Genomic DNA, 22,711 nt, shown 5'->3' on the forward strand with positions numbered 1-22,711 from the left:
GGGAGCATATTCAGGGAACCGAACAGGGTCACGCTCACGACAGATGCGAGCCGGTTCGGATGGGGAGCCCATCTGGGGACCCAGATAGCACAGGGCCAGTGGGGTCAAAAGGACCTGTCACACAGCATCAACTGGCTAGAGCTCCGGGCCATACACCTGGCCCTCCGTCATTTCTCACACCTAGTAACGAGGAGACACGTCCTCGTGCTTACAGACACTGTAGCAGCCAAGGCACATGTAAACAAGGAGGGAGGAACGAGATCAGTGGAACTAATGAAAGAAGCATTGGCTCTGGCTCGGTGGGCAGAAGCCAATGTGAGTTCCATCAGAGCGGAACACATCTCAGGGGAAACAAACACCCACGCGGACTCCCTGAGCAGAGCCAAGGTGGACCAGTCGGAATGGCGTCTGGACCCGGCTCTCTTCGAGGAGATCTCCCGGAGGTTCGGACAACCGCACCTATATCTATTTGCCAACCACAAGAATACACAACTCCCCAGGTTCTTCTCCAGATTCCCGTCCCCGGGATCGGAGGGAACGGATGCTCTCAGGTGCCGGTGGCCGGCGCAACTCCTGTACGCCTTCCCACCGCTGCCACTAATACCGGCAACCATACGCAAGATGATCCTGGAGGGCGCAGAAATGGTCTGCATTGCCCCTCACTGGCCACGGCGCCCGTGGTTTGCCGACCTCGTGGACCTTTCGATATCACCTCCGTGGAGGATCCCCCCGGACAAGGTAAAACTCATTCAGGGCAAGCTTGTACACCCAGATCCCCAGTGGCTACAACTAGCCGCTTGGCATTTGAGCGGCAAAGCTTAACTAAACAATCTTATTCTGCAGGGGTGATATCGATCATACAGGCATCACGAAGGGCGTCCACCAATAGGATTTACGACGCTACATGGAAGGGATTCTGCAGGTGGTGCGCTTCGCTTCACCTAGACCCGACCGCAGTATCTATCCCCAATATCCTAGACTACCTATTGGAGGGTCTTAATAGGGACCTGTCAGTCAATACCATCCGCAGACAGATATCGGCCCTCTCAACCGTACTCTCCTGCGACAACTTAACTTCCCTAGCACAACATCCAGCGATCAATGCCTTCTTAAAAGGGGCGTCTAACACAAAGCCCCCAGTCATACACAGGTACCCGTCCTGGAACCTGCCTAGGGTCCTTCTAGCCTTGACATCTGCACCCTTCGAACCTCTTGAAACATGCTCACTCCATCACCTATCACTGAAGGTAGCTTTCCTTGTGGCAATTACTTCGGCAAGGAGAATTTCAGAACTAGCAGCTCTGTCAGTAAGGAAGGATCTGTGTACCTTTTTCAAAGACAGGGTCGTTCTTAGACCAGACCCGACCTTCATCCCGAAGGTAAATAGCACCTTTCACAGATCTCAGGAACTTACGCTTCCTGATTTCTGTCCAAGACCCAAACATAAGCTAGAACACAGATGGCACAAGCTAGACGTACGGAGAGCACTGTGTTTTTACGTGAAACGCACCTCGGCTTTCCGAAAGACTGAAGCATTATTTGTGTCCTTTCAACCATCAACCATGGGAAAGAAGGTATCTTCTTCCACCATAGGCAGGTGGATCAGAGCCTGCATAGCGCAGGCCTACGTCTCACAGGATTTGCCAGCACCCACTCAGGTGACTGCCCACTCAACTCGGAGCGCAGCCACATCTGCGGCGTGGCTAACGCAAGCTCCGGTGGAAGAGATTTGCAGGGCCGCAACCTGGTCCTCACCTTCGGTTTTCATTCGACACTACCGTTTAGACTCCCTAGCAGCAGCAGACGCGGCTTTTGGCAGAAGAGTTCTTCAACAGGTCGTATCTGCTCAGAGTTCGGTAGCCTAGACATTCCCTCCCAGGGGGACATGAGGGCTTTGGTATGTCCCATCCATTTGGACTCTACAGTCATCCTGCTGGAGAAGGGGCGTTGTCTTACCTGAACGCCTTTTCTCAGCAGGATGATGTAGAGTCCAAGCCCACCCAGAGGATAGGTCTAGGCAGGGATATAATAAAGATATAATAAAGAGCTGCAAGGTTAATTCCAACAAAGTTTCTCGCCTAAGTCAAAACTGGGGTCACGCCCAAAGGAAGGGGTGTGGCCGAAGTTTTTACCCAGTCTGCCAGGCAGGAAGGCCGTCATAGAACCCATCCATTTGGACTCTACATCATCCTGCTGAGAAAAGGCGTTCAGGTAAGACAACGCCCCTTTTCCCTGCAAGAAGTTGAAATTGACCGATTGAACCTTTTTTTTTTTTTTTTTGCACACGGCGGCGGAGGCCTAAAGCGAAAAGGTTTTATAAAACCCAGCTTATAAAAGGCCTAGGACTGGGGCGATGGCGCGCGTGCCCACAGAGAGGGCTCTGAGTGCCGCCTCTGGCACCCGTGCCATAGGTTCGCCACCACTGGACTATGTATTACCCAGCCGTCATGTTGCTTCCTTAAATACCTGAAGGTTTGTAAAAATGGAAAATCAATAAAACTTGTTTTAAAAAAAAACCAGTTGGAGATTGCAGGATTACTGGTGAGAAAAGATGGGCTGGATGCAGGTTGCCATATTTGCTGTAGATCAGTGTTTCCCAAACTTGACAATTTTAAGGCATGTGGACTTCAACTCCCAGAATTCCACAGCCAGCGTTGCTGGCTGTGGAATTCTGGGAGTTGAAGTCCTCATGCCTTAAAATTGTCAAGTTTGGGAAACACTGCTGTAGATGGTTAAAAAAAAAATCCAGCACTTTAATCCTTACTCATAGGCTTTCTGACTTTGCTCTGTCAGATTTACCTCAGAGAGCGAGTCTTCTGGCAGAGACAAGCACAATCGAACTCCACCGAGAGGACCCCGAGGAAGAGCTCGGTATGCGTATAGTCGGTGGCAAAGACACACCTCTCGGGAACATCGTTGTGCAGGAGATATTTCAGGATTCCGTGGCGGCCACAGATGGAAAACTCGCGCCCGGAGACCACATCCTAGAGGTGGGTTTGCTGTCATTAAAACACCAAGGCCACACGACGAGTTGATCATTGGCTGTGGCAGATTTTAATCAGATTTTGGGAAGGTAGTCTTTGGCTCACGACCACAACTGAGCCCAAGATTTGTAAGCAAGACAGTTGTTAAAGGATGATCACCCCATTTTACAACCTTTCTTGCCACAGTTATGAAATGAATCACTATAACTGTTCAGTTAGTAACACGATTGTTAAAAGAATTTGACTTTCCTTGTCAGGAGGTTGCAATTGTCAGAAATAGGAAGCAGTTGCCAAGCGTCTGCCTTTTGATCATGTGACCTTGGGGATGCTGCAGTGGTCATAAGTGTGAGAAACGGTCATGTCACTTTTTTTTAGTGCCGTTGTAATTTGGAAGGGTCATGGAACGAATGTCGCGGACTAATTGTAAAGCAAGGAGGAATGATAGGCGTGGGAGGCATTAAATAGACACGGAGGTCGGAGATGTGGAAGCTGGACAGTGCTTTGCTAAGCTTTTTGACTGAGCAACTGTGTGCTAAATACCTTTGCAACTTTTCTGGTTTACTTTTTCTGATTTTTATGAGAGAAGGAAAATGCTGCCGTTGGTCCATTGTCTTCCTTATTTTCATAAGGGATTTTCATGACCTTCCCTGGCCATGATCTGCAACTGTCCTCCATGAATGACCTCTGGCACAACGGGTATATTTCATATTTCAGAATAATGCCAGCCGTGGTGGCGCAGTGGTGAGAATGCAGAATTGCAGGCTAATTCACTGCTCACTGCCAGCAGTTCGATCCTGACTGGCTCAAGGTTGGCTCGGCCTTCTATCCTTCCGAGGTCGGTAAATTGAGGACTTGGATTGTTGGGAATAAGATGCTGACTCTGTAAGCCGCTTAGAAAGGGCTGTAAAGGACTATGAAGCGGTATATAAGTCTAGTGCTATTGCTACCTTCCCTGCCTTTCCCATTTCTTTCCTTCCTTCCTTCCTTCCTTCCCTCCCTCCCTCCCTCCCTCCCCCTTTTTCTTCCTACTGAGCTGTGATTGCACGGAGGTTAGAATGCAGTATTGCAAGCTAACTCACCGCCCACTGCCAGTAGTTCGATCCTGACAAGGCTCAAGATTGACTGAGCCTTCTATCCTTCCGGGGTTGATAAAATGAGGACCCGGATTGTTGGGGGCAACAGGCTGACTGTGTAAACCACTTAGAGAGGGCTGTAAAGCACTGTGAAGCAGTGTATAAGTCTAAGTGCTATTGCTCTAATCCTATTTTATTTGCTCTTATTGAAGCAAGTCAGGACAAATTCCTGGAGAAGTCACTTGCTTCTTCGTAGGATTTCCTTCCTACAGTGCTTACATTCTGTTATTTTCTTTTGCCATGATACAGAAAGGAGGGAAGGGTGTCCTGGTGGAAGGACCTTTAGGAGACCATCTTTTGACCAGCAGCTGTTTCTTTCCTTATCCCAGGTGAATGGTGTGAACATCAGCAGCGTGACCCACTGCCAAGCCATCTCGCTCTTACGCCAGCCCTGTGAGGAGCTTCACCTTCTGGTGCTTCAAGAGAAGGGCTTTACCAACCGGACAGGGCCATCCGTCGTGAACCAGGAAGTGGTCCATGTGGTCCTCGTCAAAAGAGACCGATCCGAACCCCTTGGCATTAAACTGATCAGAAAAACCGATGAACCTGGGATCTTCATTCTGGACCTGTTAGACGGAGGATTGGCAGCCAAGAACGGGAAGCTGCGTCAGAACGATAAAGTCCTTTCTATAAACGGTCAGGATCTCCGCCAAGGGACGCCGGAAGCGGCTGCACAGATAATCCAGGTAAGTTTGAAAGAGAGCACAGGTAGTCCTCTACTTATAACACTTCATTTAGTGACCGTTCAAAGGAACAATAGCATTGGAAAAAAGTGACTGAACGACTGTTTTTTCACACTTAGGACCGTTGTGTCATCCCAACAGTCACGGCATCGGAATTCAGACGCTTGGCAACTGACTCATATTTACGATGGTTTGCCGTGTCCTGGGGTGACCTCCTGACCCTTTGGTGACCTCCTGACAAGTAAAGTCAATGGGGGAAGCCAGATTCATTTAACAACCATGTTCCCAACTTAACAACTGCAGTGATTCACTTAACAACTGTGGCAGGAAAGGTTGCAAAATGAGGCAAAGTTCACCTAACGCAGGGGTTCTCAACCTTTCGAATGCCGCGACCCCATAATACAGTTCCCCATGTTGTGGTGACCCCCAACCACTTATACATCACTGGGTGCCAGAGGCGTGGCCAAAGAAAAGGGGGGAAAAGATGGCGGACAGCCTTGTTTGGCGACCCCCATGAAATGGTCGATCGACCCCAAAGGGGGTCCCGACCCACAGGTTGAGAACCACTGACCTAACAGCTGTCTCACTTAGCAACAGAAATTTTGGGCTCAGTTGTGGCTGTAAATCGAGGGCCACTTCCAGACTGGAATTATTGTTGTTGTTAGTTGCCAAGTCATGTCCAACCCTTCGCGACCCCATGGACAATGTTCCTCCAGGACTTCCTGTCCTCTCCCATCTCTGAAGTCCATTCAAATTCACACCTACTGCTTCAAGTGACTCCCTCCAGCCCCCTCCTTCTCTGTCGTCCCCTTCTTCTATTGCCCTCAATCTTTCCTAGCATTAGGCCCTTCTCCAGTGAGTCCTTCCTTCTCATTAGGTGGCCAAAGTACTGGAGTTTCAACTTCAGTATCTGGCCTTCTAAAGAGCAGTCAGGGTTGATCTCCTCTAGGACTGACCGGTTTGAACGCCTTGTAGTCCAGGGGACTCGCAGGAGTCTTCTCCAGCACCAGAGTTCAAAGGCCTCAATTCTTTGGAGCTCAGCCTTTCTTATGGTCCAACTTTCACAGCCATACATTGCAACTGGGAAAACCATGGCTGGACTATACACACTTTTGTTGGCAGGGTGATGTCTCTGCTTTTTAGTATGCTGTCTAGATTTGCCATAGCTTTCCTCCCCAGGAGCGAGCGTCTTTTAATTTCTTGGCTGCAGTCCCCATCTGAGGTGATCTTGGAGCCCAGGAAGCCCAGTCTGGAGTATGGTAGTTCAGTCTAGAGAAGCTTTGGTTGCATGAAGCACCTTCAAGTTGAGAGACCAAACCTTGGTCCCTATCCTGTAGAGTTGACAAATACTTTGGGTAGCTGCAGCTGTCAAGGAGAGACGTTTCTTCATCCTTGTAATCGGAGGTCTTCCTAGGGAGAAGACAAAGTCCTCGACTTTGGACCACAAATGGAACCAGAATTTCCATTGCTAAGCAAGACAAATTGTCGTCGCCCCTGATTTTGTGACCTTTATGCCAGAGTTAAGCGGTTGTTAAGTGAATCTGGTTCCCCTTGTTGACTTTGCTTGTCAGAAGTGGATCACATGACCCGAGGATGCTACAAGTGCCATCAATGCACGCCAGTTGCCAGGTGCCCAGATTTTGATCCCATGACCGTGGGGCACTGCGACGGTCCTAAACGTGAAGACTGGCCATAAGTCCCTTTTTCCAGTGCCGTTGCAACTTTGAACGGTCGCTAAACAAAGGGTTGTAAGCGGAGGACCGCCTGTTGTGACTAAACGTGGCTCCTCCTATAGTCAGAGCATGTTTGCCTGCGAGGAGATGGGGCCAAGACGAGCGACCCCAGGCTGTGATCAAGTCAGATAATTGCCCTGCACCGCTTCATTTTCCTGTAGGCTCAGAAACAGATACATCAAAGCAAAGTGGAGTCTGGGGTTGGGCTTTTTTTATTATTATTATTTTGGCAGGGAATTCCTGGAATCAGTTCTGCTTGTGCACCAGGGTCTCTCCCAGCTTTCCAAAATGTTTCTCCCCCCCCCCCCAAATGCTGTTAAGTGTTTTATAAATACTTCATAAATAACAGGAACCTGACACAATTTAAATTTTCAGCTGGAAAATTGGGAAGATACAAATAGGTCTTTGACTTACAAGCACAACTGAGGCCAGAATTTATGTTGCTAAGTGAGACATTTGTTCAGTGAGTTGTGTCCCATTGTATGACTTTTCTTGCCACAGTTGTTAAGGGAGTCCCTACAGTGGTTGTGTTAGGGACACGGTTGTTAAGTGGATCTGGCTTCACCCCACTGACTTTGCTGGTCAGAAGGTGGCAGAAGGGGATCACGTGATCCCAGGACACGGCAACGGTCGTAAACAGGAACCATTGTCAAGCATCGGAATGTAAATCACCTGACCCTGGGAATGCTGCAATGGTCATAAGAGTGAAAAATGATCCTAAGTTATTTTTTTCATTTCAAACCTGGGAGTCCACAAGTCATAAAAGGGCCAAGTTTGAAGACCCCGGTTCTAAACTGAGGACTACCTGCGTGTAGTAAGAAATAAGAGGGATAAATGAATCTGCAAGAAAGGTTGGGGAAAATAAACTACGTGTTGCTTTGTAAATTCATGGTGCTAATGAGGAGTTAAACAATAAAATAACATAATTACAGGTAGTCCTTGACTTACAGCAGTTCATTTAGTGACCGTTCAAAGTTACAACGGCACTGAAAAAAGGGACTTATGACCGTTTTTCACACTTATGACCGTTGCAGCATCCCCAGGGTCATATGATCAAAATTCAGTTGCTTGGCAACTGACTCACATTTACGACGGTCACAGCGTCCCGGGAGGGTCACGTGATCCCCTTTTGTGACCTTTTGACCAGCAAAGTCAATGGGGGAAGACAGATTCAGTTAACAACCTTGTGACTAATTTAACAACTGCAGTGATTCCCTTAACAAATGCGGGGAGAAAAATCGAGGATTTAACCTGTATTGGTAAACCAGGAAAGAAGTGGGCCATGCCACCTTTTAAGGCAGGGGTTCTCAACCTTGGCAACTTTAAGACTTGTGGACTTCAACTCCCAGAATTCCTCAGCAAAGCTGGCTGAGGAATTCTGGGAGTTGAAGTCCACAAGTCTTAAAGTTGCCAAGGTTGAGAACCCCTGTTTTAAGGAGTAAGGATTGCGAGCACGTGTAAAGAAACACACATTTAATAGAAAGACAAATACAAGGAGTTAGAGCAAATATTTATGTACTGAGCAATCTATTTATTTATTTACTAGATGGATACAGCCGCCCATCTCATGCTTGTGACTCTGGGCGGTGCACGCGGCTAAAAGAGAAAAAAAAAACCTAATTACAATAATTAAAAAACCATTAAAAATACAATTAAAATTAAATCAGCCGCCCAGAGTTGCTGTTGCCGTCAGATGAGTGGCACATGCATTTAATAAATAAAAAAGAGTTAAAACTCTAATAACAAAGATATGAGAGGATTCCAGGCACACCACACAACCATTTAATGGGCCCCACGCTGCCATGGGATTCCTCAAGCGCCAAGAGTTTGAAGGGTCTTCTGGATAAGCCAGTAGGATTGGGCCAATTTCACGCGATGTGTCAAAGGGAGGGTGCCACAGCAGAGAAGGTCCTGCCCAAAAAGCTCCTTGCCACAGCGTTGATCCTCCTGCCAGATCTGATGGGGTACTTAGGAACTGGGGAGAGGCTGTCCCGCAGGTAACCTGGCCCCATGCTATGTATAGCTTCATTAGTCATCACCAACACCTGGAGTTGAACCCAGAAGGAAACTGGAAACCAGTACAGCTCACAGAGCAGAGGTGTAACCTGTGCAGTTCTAGTAGCCCACCTAATAGAAAAGAAGAAAATTTGTAGCTCAGAGTTAAAATGAGGGATCCTTGGTGCTCTCTGAGCTTGGGTTATTTTCTTGCAGACGTTTCATTACCCAAACTAGGTAGCATCATTAGTGTCCCCAAACTAGGTAATATGCTCAGTGCTGATGGTGTTACCTAGTGTGGCTAATGAAACATCTGAACAAGCTAGAGAACACCCAGAATGCCTTCTTACCTAATCTGTAAGAAAACTACCAAGAGCCCTGGTGGCTAGAATGCAGTATTGCGGGCTAATTCTGCCAACTGCCAGCAGTTTGATTCTCACCGGCTCAAGGTTGACTCAGCCTTCCATCCTTCCAAGGTCAATAAAATGAGGACCCTGATAGTTGAGGACAACATGCTGACTGTGTAAACCACTTAGAGAGGACAGTAAAGAACTGTGAAGGGGTATATAAGTCTAAGGGCTATTGCTATTGCTAAGCTCAGAAAGCACCGGTTTTATTGAAACTAGGTAACATCGCCAGTGCACTGATGATGTTATCTAGTTGGGTAATGAAAAGTCTGCAAGAAAATAACCAAGCTCAGAGAGCACTTAGGACCTTTCATTTCAATCCTGAGCTATAAATATTCTCCTTTATTGAAACTAGATAACATCAACGGTGCACTGATGATCTTACTTTGTTGTGTACTGACACACGTCTGCAAGAAAGCAATCAAGCTCAGAGAGCACCAAGGACCCCATAGCATAATTGCCTGCACTACTGCCTTTTGTACCAGCTGAAGCTTTGAGATACTTTTCAAGAGCAGCCCCACGTAGAGGGCAAAACAGTAGTCCATTTGGGAGGTCACCAGGGCATGAGTGACCAAGAGTGTCAACCACATCAATATTTTAATTCTCTTTTATTTATTTGTTAAATTTCTACACCAACCATCACAGCCAAGTGACTCTGGGACATTTTATAACAACATAATAAAACAATATAAACACTTGATTAAAAGTAGTCCATTTGGGAGGTCACCAGGGCATGAGTGACCAAGAGTGTCAACCACATCAGTATTTTAATTTCTACAGCAACCATCACAGCCAAGTGACTCTGGGACATTTTATAACAACATAATAAAACAATATAAACACTTGATTAAAAGCAGAAGTTGAAAACAGAATTAAGAATAAGGAGAAAATGTATAGATTAAAAGTGAAAACCAAACTTAAAAAATTCAAAAGACTTAAAAATGTTAAACAAGATAGAGGGAGTGCCCTCAAGCCATCAGCCAACCCCAAGGCTGCATCCTATTTAAAATAAAATAAAAATATAATAAATATTCTATTAATACTTTTCTGAATTTAAGATTGACTGGAAAGTCTAACAGCGTACTTTGTAAACCACTTTAGTACTTTGTTTTTATATGTATCTATGTAATGTATGTAGGTATATGTGCAGGAATGCTGTGCAGCAAAATTCCTACCACAAGATTTCATGAGATAAGGGAATGGAATAGCTTTGCATCTGAAATTCTTGTCTGAAATGCACGGAATCCTACTGGAAAAGTTTTGTAGATTTTGTTAGAAGTTGCTCTCGTGGCTTCAGTGGCCTCTTAAATTAAACAAAGAAAAACGCCCCTTAGGTGTATCTTTTTTATTTTTAAAATTCCAAGAAACTGAAGTTTTAAGTTGAATGTGTGATTACTAGAACAGGAAGATTGTCCCCCCCCACATTTGAGGGCAAACATTTCAGTTTAGATTGAAAAGGTGTAAATGTATGTAGTGAGACTGACCCACAGAGCTCAAATGCAAGCTGCAGCGGAATGGCTGCCTTGCTTACAATGAAGCCAGTGGCTTGCAGATATTCCTTTATTAGCAACCGTTGGAAATTACAACCATTCATTTAGCAACAGTTGGAAATTACAGTGGCACCAAAAAAAAAGTGACTTTCCACTGGTCTTCATGTTTATGACTGTTAGAAGTGAATATTTGTAACTGAGGGTTGAACTGTGGGTTCCTTGGTGATCTCTGAGTTTGATGGTTTCCTTGCATACTTTTCATTACCAAACTAGGTACCTCATCAGTGCTGTTGCTTATGTTACCTTGTTTGGTAATGAAGCATCTCCAAAAAAAAGCTCAGAGTCCATCAAAGACCCCCCCCCCCAGTATGTGTCTGTAGTTTGGATGCTGATGATAAATAGCAGGTATAAATAGCACAGGGAAGAAAAGCTGCATTGTTCCTAAGGAATTCCATTTGGTGATTAAAATAATGGGTAACTAATCCTCTGTCTTTCTTTCTAACAATGCCAAGAGAAACTCTGTTGACAGCTTGCTATGCTGACTCACATTTGTATTGTGTAAACCATAATTGGTGGGATGTGCAAACCTTAAGCTTTATACTGTGGTTTACAAATCATAATTATGGGATCCCATCAAGTAAATAACAACACTGTGCTCTGGTGTGATGTATCAACAGATTTTAGAATCAGTGAATTAGTAAATGAGCAATTACTTTAGGCCACAGTTTAAATATTCGCTTAAACTGGGTTAAGAGTAAATCCAAGACTTTATAACAGAATAAACTAACACTAGCTTGCATTAACATTTCAAGGTTATGCATTGTAAGCTGCAGTTGTCCATTCTGACTGTTTTTTTCTAGATATGTATAATAATCTTGACCCTTCCTGTTACAAGATAGGGATTTTTTTGGAGGAGTGGGGCAGGGGGAATTGGGAACGCCTTCCCAGCCTTTTCCATGTTGATTTCCTGTTCTGTCCCTAAATTTTGGATTCAAGACTACGTAGCTAAAACAGAAACTGCTGCTGTTTTGTAACATGCCCGTGTCATGCTGAATAGTTATGTAAAGCCAGTTTGGTTTAACGGTGAAGGCACCAGGATAGAAATCAGGAGACTTAGGCATGAATGGCAGCTTAATCACCAAGGGATCATGAGTTCTAATCCTGCTTTAGGCATGAATGGCGGCTGGGGGACTTTGGGGCAGGCACTGGGAGTCTCTGAGTTCTAGTCCTGCCTTGAACACAAAAGCCGATTGCTTGACTTTGGGCCAGTCCCTCTCTCTTAGCCCAACCCACCTCACAGGGCTGCGGGGAAAATAGGAGGAGTATTAGGTGTGTTTGTCATCTTGAGTTATTTATACAAATAATAAGGTTGGGATATAATAAATAATGACATTGCACAGTTGCGTATTGATTGTGGAAATGGCTAATTGTTCAGTCAATTACTACTGTTATTTCACTTATTTTAGTTCCCTGTGTTTATACCTACATACATCTCTCTCTCTGTCTCTCTCTCTCTCTCTCTCTACACACACACACACACACACACACACACAATTGTGTGTTATATATAACATATTTGTTTTCAATGTATATTTTATTTTTTAAAACTGGCTTTATGACAGCCTTAGAAACAGAAAATTCAATATACATTAAATGTGAGCATCCTATATGGATGGATGGATGGATGGATGGATGGATGGATAGAAAGATAGATAAATAGTGAATGGATGGATAGATAGATAGATAGATAGTGGATAGATGGATGGATGGATAGATAGATAGATAGATAGATAGATAGATAGATAGATAGATAGATAGATAGATAGTGGATAGATAGATGGATAAATAGATGGATAGATAGATGGAGTGATAGATTGATTGATTGAGTGAGTGATTGATTGGATGCCCACAAATATACATGGAAAACAAACCCTTAATGGAAGCATCCTCTAGCTTTCCTGGAGGGTCCTTAAAAGCCTCTGATAGCAAGGAACTCATCAAAGTGCTCAAGCGTTTTCGGTTATTCCTCTTCTAAGCTTCTCCTTTTCTGTGATGTCCCCTGACAGGGCAGTGAAGCCCAGGTGAGCTTCGTGGTTCTCCGTCCGTCTGGCGTGCAACTCTCGGAAGCCGCTGAGGACAGCAGCACTTCCAACGCCAGCAGCGGCAGCAACGGGGGAAGCCCCGTGCGCAGTCGCAGGAAGCCGGAGCAGAGTCACTTCCGGCGAAGGTCCAACTATCAGAAGGTATCGGTCCTCCCGTCAGTTCTGGTTGACTTGAACTCTTCTCCACTTGAGCAAACAGTGTTACGGAAATGGCACAGAAACAGTAGGACCTACAGGCAGCCTTCGACTTAACAACCATTTGTTTAGTAACCTTTTGAAGTTACAGCGGCCCTGGAAAAAGTGACTTAGGACTGTTTTTCACACTTACGACCATTGCAGCATCCCCAAGGTCATGTGATCCAAATTCAGCCACTTGGCAACTGGCTCATATTTATGACGGTCACAGTGTCCCCCGGGGATCACGTGACCCCCTTTTGCGACCTTCTCACAATCAAAGTCAAGGGGGAAGCCAGATTCACTTAACAACTGTGTTACTAATTTAAGAACTGTGGCAAGCAAGGTCATAAAATGGAGCAGCACACACTTAACAACGGTCTCGCTTAACAACAGAAATTTGGGGCTCAGCTATGGTCATAGGTTGAGGACTACCTATAATTGGTTAAGGATCTTACCACGGGAATGTTTTTAATTGGCAGTGTTAAGATGATCTCTTTTACCAGAGGTCTAGATTGCTCCAGATTGCAGAAGCTACCTTTTGCTTTAATGTAGAATTTAGCCCCCACCCATCCTTCCAAAGCCTTAAGCCCCGCCCCCTAGAGCCCTCAAACATGGCTCTCAGATTGTAACTTTTATAATATGACCTGGGTGGGATTGTTAAATACACGGTGTGAGTGTAATTATATTAACTATGTTTATGTAAACAAGTGAAATGAGATGAAATTTAATTTTTCGCCTTGGCTGTGCTCTCTGGTTTTGGAGTGCAGCCTTTGATCATGGGCCCCTCCCAGCCTGGAAAGAGGGTGTGCCATTTTGTGTAATGGCTCTGCCGGTTGGCTTGGGGGCCTAATGGAGGCGCTCTAGGCTGGAGGCGGTCGCTGCAGCGACTTAGAAGGCGCCACCTCTGCTCTTGAGCCCTTGGCGTTCAGCCTGCATTGTAATTCTTGTAATTTTTAAATTAGTTTTAGGGTTTTCATTGTCCTTATGTTTATTGTGTTTATGTCTGTTGTGTTGTAAGCCACCCGGAGACTCTTTCAGTAGCGAGATGGGCAGCAAATAAATTTAATAAATAAATAACTGGGAACTTAGAAGTTGGACAGAATAGGAAACAGATGACAGTAAGTAAGAGAAGAGCACACGACAGGGAGCCAGTTGCAGTGATTTGATGCTCTAATTTCATTTTTAAACTGACTTCACAACATTTCTCCCCTTGCCACTTAATAAGAGCTCATGTGGAATCTTTTGGGTAAAAACGCAAGAATGTCATGAAAATGGTACAAAATGGCCAGTCATTAAAGCAGCAGAGAAAGTGAAAAGTAAGGCAAGGCAGAATAGAAGAGGGGTGGGTGTGAAACTAAATCTGTGTTGGTCTGGAGAGAGAAATTCAGCAGTGGAAGAGCTGTTTGTGAGAAAGCCTGTTCTACCGTCATCAGCATTTATTTCACTGGAGGGGATCAGGTAAAAAACCTGGTCATGGAACAGAAGGCTGGAAGGGACCTTGGAGACCTTATAGCATCCCGGACTAATGGTTGTCTAATGTCTTGTTGAAAGCTTCCAGTGGTGGAGCACCCACAACTTCTGGAGGCAACTTGCGTTCCATTGACAAATTGTTCTCATTCCTTCTTAATTCCAAGTTGGAACTCTCTTTAATGATCTACCTATTGATTCTCATCCTGACATTGGAGAATAAGTCAATTTCCTCTTCTCTGTGACAGTCCCTCAAGCATTGGATGACTGCTATCATGTCTCCCCTACTCCTTCTTTTCATTAGACTAGACATACTTAGTTCCCTCCATTGTCCCCAGACTCCTTATCATGGTTAATTAAAGCATAATTAAAGGAGCCGTGGTGGCACAGAGGTTAGAATTCTGCCAGCTGCCAGCAGTTCGATCCTGACCGGCTCAAGGTTGACTCAACCTTCCATCCTTCCGAGGTCGGTAAAATGAGGACCCAGATTGTTGGGGGCAAATATGCTGACTCTGTAAACCGCTTAGAGAGGGGCTGTAAAGCATTGTGAAGCGGTACATAAGTCTAAGTGCTGTTGCTATGAGGTTGCTACTTTTCCATGATTGGCAGGGATCTGCACATTACTCTCTGGATTTAAAAGGTCCAAAATCCATTGCAACTGACAGGCTTTCTGCCTCCTGGGAAAAAAGTTGTATGATTAATGAACTTTCCATATCCTATTATTTCCATACAGATGATCCCTGTAGGGCAGTGGTTCTCAACCTGTGGGTTGGGACCCCATTTGGGGTCGAACGACCATTTCACGGGGGTCACCAAACAACACAGTCTGCCATTTTTTTCCCCCTTTTCCTTAGCTGTGCTACTCCCTTTTATTCTATTGGCTTTTGAAAGCCAATAGAATAGACTCTCTTGAATAGAGTCTAATTCTATTGGCTCTCAAAAGCCAATAGGAATTGTCCAGGCTGTCTCTGCCCTGCTGAGCCCGCCAAAAGTCCCATTCTGCAAACAGTGCTGCACCAGTTGAGTAGTCCTCGACTTACGACCGGTTGAGTAGTCCTCAACCTACGACTGGTTGGGGGTCACGACATTAAAAAGGTTGAGAACCACTGCTGTAGGGGTATCTCCCATATTACCATTATTGGGAGTTCATCTTAATTCCTCATTGGAAGTAGTTATTTATCTATTGTTATTGAAATGTGAACAAAAAGCGCACAACTACAAACGTTCTGTATGTTACAGAAATAGTTCAGGCATCTGGTGATCCACACAAAAGCATAAATGTTCTTTTTGAAATCATTTTCAACAGCTTCCCTTAATTATATTCAGGAAGATTTTGCAAGCCAGCTTGTTTTCTGCAAAAGGTGGGCTGACGTATTTTCTAGCCAGGATGTCTGACTTGCTTCCTGTTCACCTTTAACTTCAGGAAAGAAGATGGCTTTTTAGCCCTTTCATGAAAGTTAAGCATGTCGTTAAGAATAGGCAACAATTGTAAGAGTGACAGAACGTGTTTTGAATACATCGTTCTAGCTTTCTCTTAGCCTATTACCTAGGAATTCATACGTAAAAAATAAGGTTTTCAACTCTGGAAGTTGTCCCAGACAAAATAACCTCTGGGTTTCATTTAAACATAACTCTTTTTTTTTTTCCTTTCTCCAAACCAAACTTTTTAGAATTCCTCAGGAGAAATGTCTATGGAGATTCTCAGTCATCCAGGTCATGGTTGTCCCAAAGATGTTTCACTTCTTATCCAAGAAGCTTCTTCAGTTCTGGCTGAATGGCGGAGAATGGAAGGACTTACATTCCTTGCACTATTCAGGTGACCTTGAGGGCAGATAAACCTCCATGTGGCCTCAAGGACTCTCAGAGAGAGCGCCAATGACCGGATGACTGCAAGGAATATAAACCCATCCATGCTTCACCATTCAGTCAGAACTGAAGAAGCTTCTTGGATGAGAAGGGAAACGTCTTCAAGGAAAAATAAAGTCCAGTTGCCTTTTGAAAAAGCACCTCTGGGATTCTCGTGAGAAATCTCTTCTAATGTTTTTAATCACTGTGTAGCTCCTTTGGCTATTCCCGTGGTATCCTCCATCCTTTGCAAAATCTCCCTTGGAAATGAAAATATGAAAAAAAAGCTGTTGCATTCTGATGTAATGGGGATTCTGCTGGCTTGGGATTTACATCTCATCAACTTAATTAACATTAATTATCATACATTTGATATATAGCAGTGGTGGCGAACCTAGGGCACGCGTGCCAGAGGCGGCACTCAGAGCCCTCTCTGTGGGCACGCGCGCCATGTCCTGGAGATGGCAACCGTCCCTCTTCAACGAGCCGCCCACTAACTCACCGAGGTCCCACGTGGCCGGATGCATCCCAGCACCCATGCGCTCGCTGGCCTCTGTGTGCGGGGGACGATGGTGTCAGGCAGCAACTGCCCCGGCCCCTGCCCCACCTTGCCCTGCGACAATGGCACCCCCGCCCTGCCTCGCCTCGCCTTGCCTCACCCCGCAGGACGAGCCTCCTGCCCACCGCCCCACCTCCCAGAGACCCCCTGGATCTCCCCCAACCCTGCCCGGCTCCCACTGGCGTCCCTCCCCACGAGCAACATTGAGGTGACCAAGCCCACCTTGTCCACACCCAACCAATCTGCCATGAGCACCACAACCACGCCCACCCAGTGGGCCACGCCCACCCGGCACTGGTGATAAATAAGTGGGTTTTGGGTTGCAGTTTGGGCACTCGGTCTCTAAAAGGTTCGCCATCACTGCTATATAGGTTATTTTCTTAATTCCCTGTTCTCCTCTGAACTTTTAGATACTCCCTCAAGGATACTTCAGCCAGGAAAAGGTGGTTACCATAAAAAAGGACCCCAAAGAGTCTCTGGGAATAACCATAGGAGGAGGAAGAGATACTAAAGCCAAACTGCCCATTTATGTGACCAGCGTCCAGCCAGTCGGATGTCTCTTCAGGGATAGGAGAATTAAGAAAGGTAGGATTACCTCCTTTTTTGAAACACTGCTTGATTACGCTATCGCTGACAGCGGGAATGTTGCTTTCATCAATTTGTAGAGAGTGAACCAAACTAGGAAGGTACCATTTTTTATCAAAATCTTGGTTCTAATCCAGGGGTGTCAAACTCAATTTCATTGAGGGCCGCATCAGCATTGCGGTTGCCCTCGGGGGACAGGGTGGGTGCGGCCTGGGTGGGCGTGGAGGGAGTGGGTGTGGCCTACTGGGTGGGCGTGGCCAGCTCTACATCGTTCGCGTCAAGGATGCCCGTGGGGGCCTGGGCAGGAGTGGGACAGATCTGAGGGTCTCTGGCAGAAGGGGGTGGGACTGGGGCAGAGCCCATCAAGCCGGATATGTGAAGTAGGCGAGAGCCATTTGCAGGCCACTTCCAGGCGACGGTGCATTTCTTCATTCCTCACAAAGGGTGACCCCTCCCCAGCATGCACCCAGGGGGCGGGGCCGACGCGGCAGGGGCTGGTTCCTCGCTGTTTCCAGACGGCCTTGTGGAGCTAAGACTGAATGCGTTTCAGCATAGATGGCCACCACAAAATTGTACATTGGCTCCCGGCCGGCCAGGGCCAAGGCAGAGGGGGCCGTTCCTCACTGTTCCCAGGATGGCTTCGCGGGCCACATGAAACTACTTCGCGGGCCGCATCCGGCCCCCAGGCCTTGTGTTTGACATGTCTGCTCTAATCTGTCTCCTTTGGATTTCTGTAACAGGGGATATACTTTTGAGTATCAACAATGCCGATTTGACTCATCTCAATTATAACGAGGCTGTCTCTGCTCTGAAATCAAATGCGGCCTTGCAGACGGTGGCGCTGAAAGCGCTGGAGGTTGTAATGCCAGAAAAGGCATCGGAAGGGGCCGAGAGCCTGGACCGGAGGGAAAACGGGCACCGCTGGGCAACCTGGTCTCCTCTCTGGATCACCTGGCTCGGATTGCCAAGGTAAGTTTGGGGCTGGCAGCGATAAATAGTTCTTGCTTATTTTAGCCTGATCAACAAAACTGTGTAATGTTTTTAGAGGGCGTTTTTCTTGACTTAGCCTTTCAAAAATCGTGCTTGAAAGTGTTTTTCGAATGCCACTGGAATTAAAATACAGAGTGCAGAATAATAGAGATGGAAGGGGTCCTGGAGTCTTCTAGAGCAGGGCTTTTCAACCTTTTTACCCACTGTACCACTTTTAGGATATGGCAGCATCCGAGTACCACCAGTCGCCTAGCAAGGGGTCAAAAACTTGATGACCACAAAAAAAAAAGGAAAAAAGTGATGAAGTACAGGTAGTCCTCGACTTACAACAGTTTGCTTAGTGACTGTTTGAAGTTACAATGGCACTGAAAAAAGTGCCCCCCCAAGACACAGCCGAGCAAGACACCTGCCCATCCGCCCAGCGGTGCTCTTCCTCCTGACCGAGGTTTTCATTGTTGTGAGCATTTCTGGTGGGGGGTGGGGTGGGGGGATGTTTGGTTTTTATTCCCCCCGTCTGTTGGGTGGTTGCAGCAGGTTTTGGTCACTTCACATGACCCTGGGACACTGTGACCGTCATAAATATGAATCAGTTGACGAGCATCTGAATGTAAATCACAAGACCTTGGAGATGCTGCAACATTGCAGCTGATCGGCGCTTCTTCTGGGCTCAGCAGAAGTGCCAGGATCAGTGCTGCTTTCCAGCTGATCGGTGCTTTTTCAGGGCTCAGCGGAAGCACCAGGATCAGCACTGAGCTCCAGATCCTGGCGCTTCCACTTAGCTCTGACAGCCCCAAAGAAGCTCCGATCAGCTGGAAAGCGGTACTGATCTTGGCACTTCCACTGAGCCCTGACAGCCCTGCAGCTCCAGCCGTCTCTCGCTCAGGCCTGTGTGGTACTGCCACCGGTTCAGCTCATTCCCCTCCCCTGCTACCACTTTTCTAGGATGGTCGCGAACCACCTGCCAGGTGCCAATGTACCACAGATGGTACCTGTACCACTGGTTGAAAAGCCCTGTTCTAGTCCAACCCCCTGCTTGAATGGGAGACCCTGTACCATTCTGGACAAGTGAATGTCCAGTCTCTTCTTGATGAGTGATGGAGCACCCACAACTTCTGAAGGCAACATGGCAGATCCTGCTTTGGAGGAAAGAGGTGGACCTTGGCATGATTGAGTGAAGCAAGTAAAGCATGATGGACTAGAATAACTGAAGCTGACCCTGCTGGACCTTTTTATGGTGGGATGGATGCTTGTGTGTTCCTGACTGCAGCTGATAAACTCAGGGAAACTGGAATACAAATTACAGAAGCCCACTTTGACATCCTCACGTTGGCATGTCCATTTCCCGGACACTGCAGTGAATGTTACCTGAGATACCTGCAGGACTGTCTGTTTCAGAGCTCTACCACCCGGTGCACATCCCCACCTCCGCATTGCAGGAAGTTCAAATCCACAGGTTGTAAAGTCTTTCTTTTCTAACTGATCCAGTTGGAACGGCTGACAGTTGCCATAGTTACCCATTCCTGCTGTGATGCTGCTTTCATCTTCCTACAAAAGGTAAGCGATAACTCCAAGGGGCTGTTCTACCCAGAAAAGCAAGCAGCGTTTGTTTGTTTGTTTCTTTCTTTCAGCCACCTCCACTGCTGTCAAGATATCGTCTTGCGCAAAAGCAACTCGGAGAGCTGGGGATTCAGCATAGTGGGCGGATTCGAAGAAAGCAAAGGAAACCAGCCTTTCTTCATCAAAACCATTGTGCCTGCCACTCCCGCCTTCTGGGACAGCCGGCTGAAGTGCGTGCATTCTTGCTCCTACAGTTTGGGTTTTCTGCTTGAGAGGCAGTCTGGCGTAGGGGTTAGAGGCCCCAGAGCGGAAGCAGAGAGATCGTGAGTTCTAGCCCAGCCTTAGGCACAGGGCAACCAGCCAGCTGGGTAACCCTGGACCACCCTCTCTCTCACAGCCCTAGAAAGGGAGGGCAAGACCAAACTGAAAAATGTTGTCTAGAAAACTGCAGGGCTAGTCTAGGCAGATGCCAGAAGTCAAGACTGACTTGGGGGGGGGGGGGAGGGAGGAAAAAGTCAACATTGCTTTAAGATTTCTCCAGAGCATGCAGAAAATGCATCTGCCTTTATGAATTTAGCTAGCCTTTCATGACCTCACAGCAAATAGCACTAGCTATAGTACTTAAGACTTATATACCCCTTCACGGTGCTTTACAGCCCTCTGTAAACGGTTTACAGGAGAGATTCCCAACCTTTTGAGCACCAGGGACCGTTTACATGGCGAGAGGTTTTTCCACGGAGTGGCAGGGGCGTGGTTTTGTGTGCTGCCTGCATCCCGCGGATGGGGCTTGTTTGTGTGGCCCGGTTGCTGGCATGCCACGGCCTGGTACCGGTCCACAGACGGGGGTTGGGGACCCCTGCTTTACAGAGTCAGCATATTACCCCCAGCAATTTGGGACCTCATTTTACTGACCTTGGAAGGATGGAAGGCTGAGTCAACCTTGAGCTGGTGAGAATCGGAACTGCTGGCAGATGGCAGAATTAGCCTGCAATTCTGTATTCTAACCACTGCATAACCACGACTCAGTGTTTGGGAAGGAAGCATAGTTCCCCCCCCCCCTTTTTCACCTGAAAAACTGTGCAGCATGTAAGAAGCAAGGCTGCAATTGATTGGGGGAGTCAGCAAATGTCATCTTTATAAGCTGTGTTACATATCCGTAGTACGGTGGTACCTGAGTACTCATTGTTAATTGGTTTTGGGAGGTGCAATGAATACCCAAAGCGATGAGTACCAAGCAAATTACATAAGGAATAATGTAGTGAGTCACAAGGCAGTCGACACCGGCAAGGTCTAGCTTATGTGTTGAGTACCAAGCAAATGATGGGTACCGGAACAAAATTTTTCTATCAAAATGTCTTGAGAATCAAATTCAATGAGTTTCAAAGCAGTTGAAACATATTTTACAGGAACTGCTGTAAACTCATTTGCAATGGGGAGTTAAGTGTGCGAGTTGGCTTGAAAATCTTTGGGGCTGGGTGTTTGTTTGATCACGTGGTATTTAACTACTTTATTAATTTTTTTTTTATAAAACAGGAAGACTAGACGCTAACAAAAACAAATGGCTAGAGAAAGAAAGAAATAAAAAACGAAGTGCAAAAAAGTAAAAACTGTCGGAAGAAGCAAAAATGTACAAGAAAAATGACTTGTGTGTGGTTAAAGGTGTTGTAGGGCAGGGGTCCTCAACCTTGGCAACTTTAAGACTTGTGGACTTCAACTCTTTGCTGGCTGAGGAATTCTGGGAGTTGAAGTCCACCAGTCTTAAAAGTTGCCAAGGTTGAGGACCCCTGTAATGTAGGGGAGTTTTAGTTGCTGTTGGACTCACAGTGAAGGACACCTTGAGAATGTTGTTGTAACAGTGCTGTTTCCTTTTCCCTCACTAGGTGCGGGGACGAAATTGTGGCTGTCAACGGAGTGTGTGCGGTTGGAATGAGCAACAGTGAGTTAATTCCAATGCTGAAGGAACAGCGGAATAAAGTGACTCTAACGGTGGTCTCCTGGCCTGGCAGCCTTGTCTAAGGGGCCAATTGCAATAGGATGCTTAATTGGAAATGCTTTTGGGGGGAGCTTTTCACTGGAGCGAACCAATCCAACCGATGAACGGCTGAGCTGGTCTCAGATAGGCTTCCTCCAAGGTGCAGATTTTTCTTTGATAAAGACAAATGTAGCTTGTTGTTGTTGCCGAGTGGGATTTTAGATCCATCCACTCAGTAAGTGAAAAGCTGTCCTCTGATCAGCTGTTGGAGGTGCATCGTGGTTAGGGTTATTTTTTTTGTTGAACGGGGAAACTGAGCCACCGCCTGCTTCTCCCAAATTCTCTTAAAACCTGCTGAACTGAAGGATGGCAAGCTGAAACTCAAGTGATTGATGGCCGTAATCTTGGCTCTTAGTGAACTGAAGTCGCAACCTTCAAGATAGTAATAATTGCAATGGGTGAATCATTTAGATCTGTCTCACTGTGCCTTGCAAAGTAGGAGGCATGGGAACGCTCAACCACTGTTGAGGTCTGTTTATGCCTCTTGCTCAATCTGGTTGTTCTGCCTTGAGCCAATCTCCGAGTTATGTAACGTGTCACAGCCTTGTTCTTGCTTTCAAGGAGATCTGGAAGCCCAACAGAAGGATGTCCCTACTCAACTGAGCCCCTTTCCAGGGTTTCTCTCTCCTGTCACTTTATTTCCCATGTTAGAGGGGATATGAACGCCCACCAGAAGAGCTGTTCATTCTGGAGCAACGCCACTAAAAGGCAGACTTTGGCCATTTGATATACTTTAAACCAGTGTTTCTCAACCTTGACCATTTTAAGGCATGTGGACTTCAACTCCCAGAATTCCACAGCCAGCATTGCTGGCTGTGGAATTCTGGGAGTTGAAGTCCACATGCCTTAAAATGGTCAAGGTTGAGAAACACTGCTTTAAACAGAGGCCCACCGTGATTCTGCAGACAGGAGGGGGGCTTTTCAAACGGGGCCAGCTACCCAATTTCCCCCCAGTGTCTTGAGGAAGAATTC

At 46.4% G+C, this 22,711-nt stretch overlaps 1 protein-coding gene across 2 annotated transcripts in view; it reads left to right on the top strand.

Moving 5' to 3' along the window:
* The window catches only part of LOC120299615 (ligand of Numb protein X 2-like), a 74,321-nt gene extending 52,012 nt beyond the window's left edge, over positions 1–22,309 (top strand). For both annotated transcript variants that reach the window (XM_039324594.1, XM_039324593.1), the window contains exons 4-10: positions 2,794–2,990; positions 4,447–4,803; positions 12,492–12,668; positions 16,986–17,160; positions 17,901–18,129; positions 19,779–19,937; positions 21,588–22,309. In XM_039324594.1, coding sequence (XP_039180528.1) covers positions 2,794–2,990; positions 4,447–4,803; positions 12,492–12,668; positions 16,986–17,160; positions 17,901–18,129; positions 19,779–19,937; positions 21,588–21,723 — 1,430 coding nt within the window. In that variant the 3' untranslated portion in view covers positions 21,724–22,309. The remainder of the gene's footprint in view (positions 1–2,793; positions 2,991–4,446; positions 4,804–12,491; positions 12,669–16,985; positions 17,161–17,900; positions 18,130–19,778; positions 19,938–21,587) is intronic.
* The last annotated feature ends 402 nt before the right edge of the window (positions 22,310–22,711 follow it).

This window comes from Crotalus tigris, unplaced genomic scaffold (genome assembly GCF_016545835.1).
Source record: "Crotalus tigris isolate CLP2741 ecotype Arizona unplaced genomic scaffold, ASM1654583v1 scf7180000024303.721469, whole genome shotgun sequence".
Taxonomy (NCBI): Eukaryota; Metazoa; Chordata; class Lepidosauria; order Squamata; family Viperidae; genus Crotalus; species Crotalus tigris.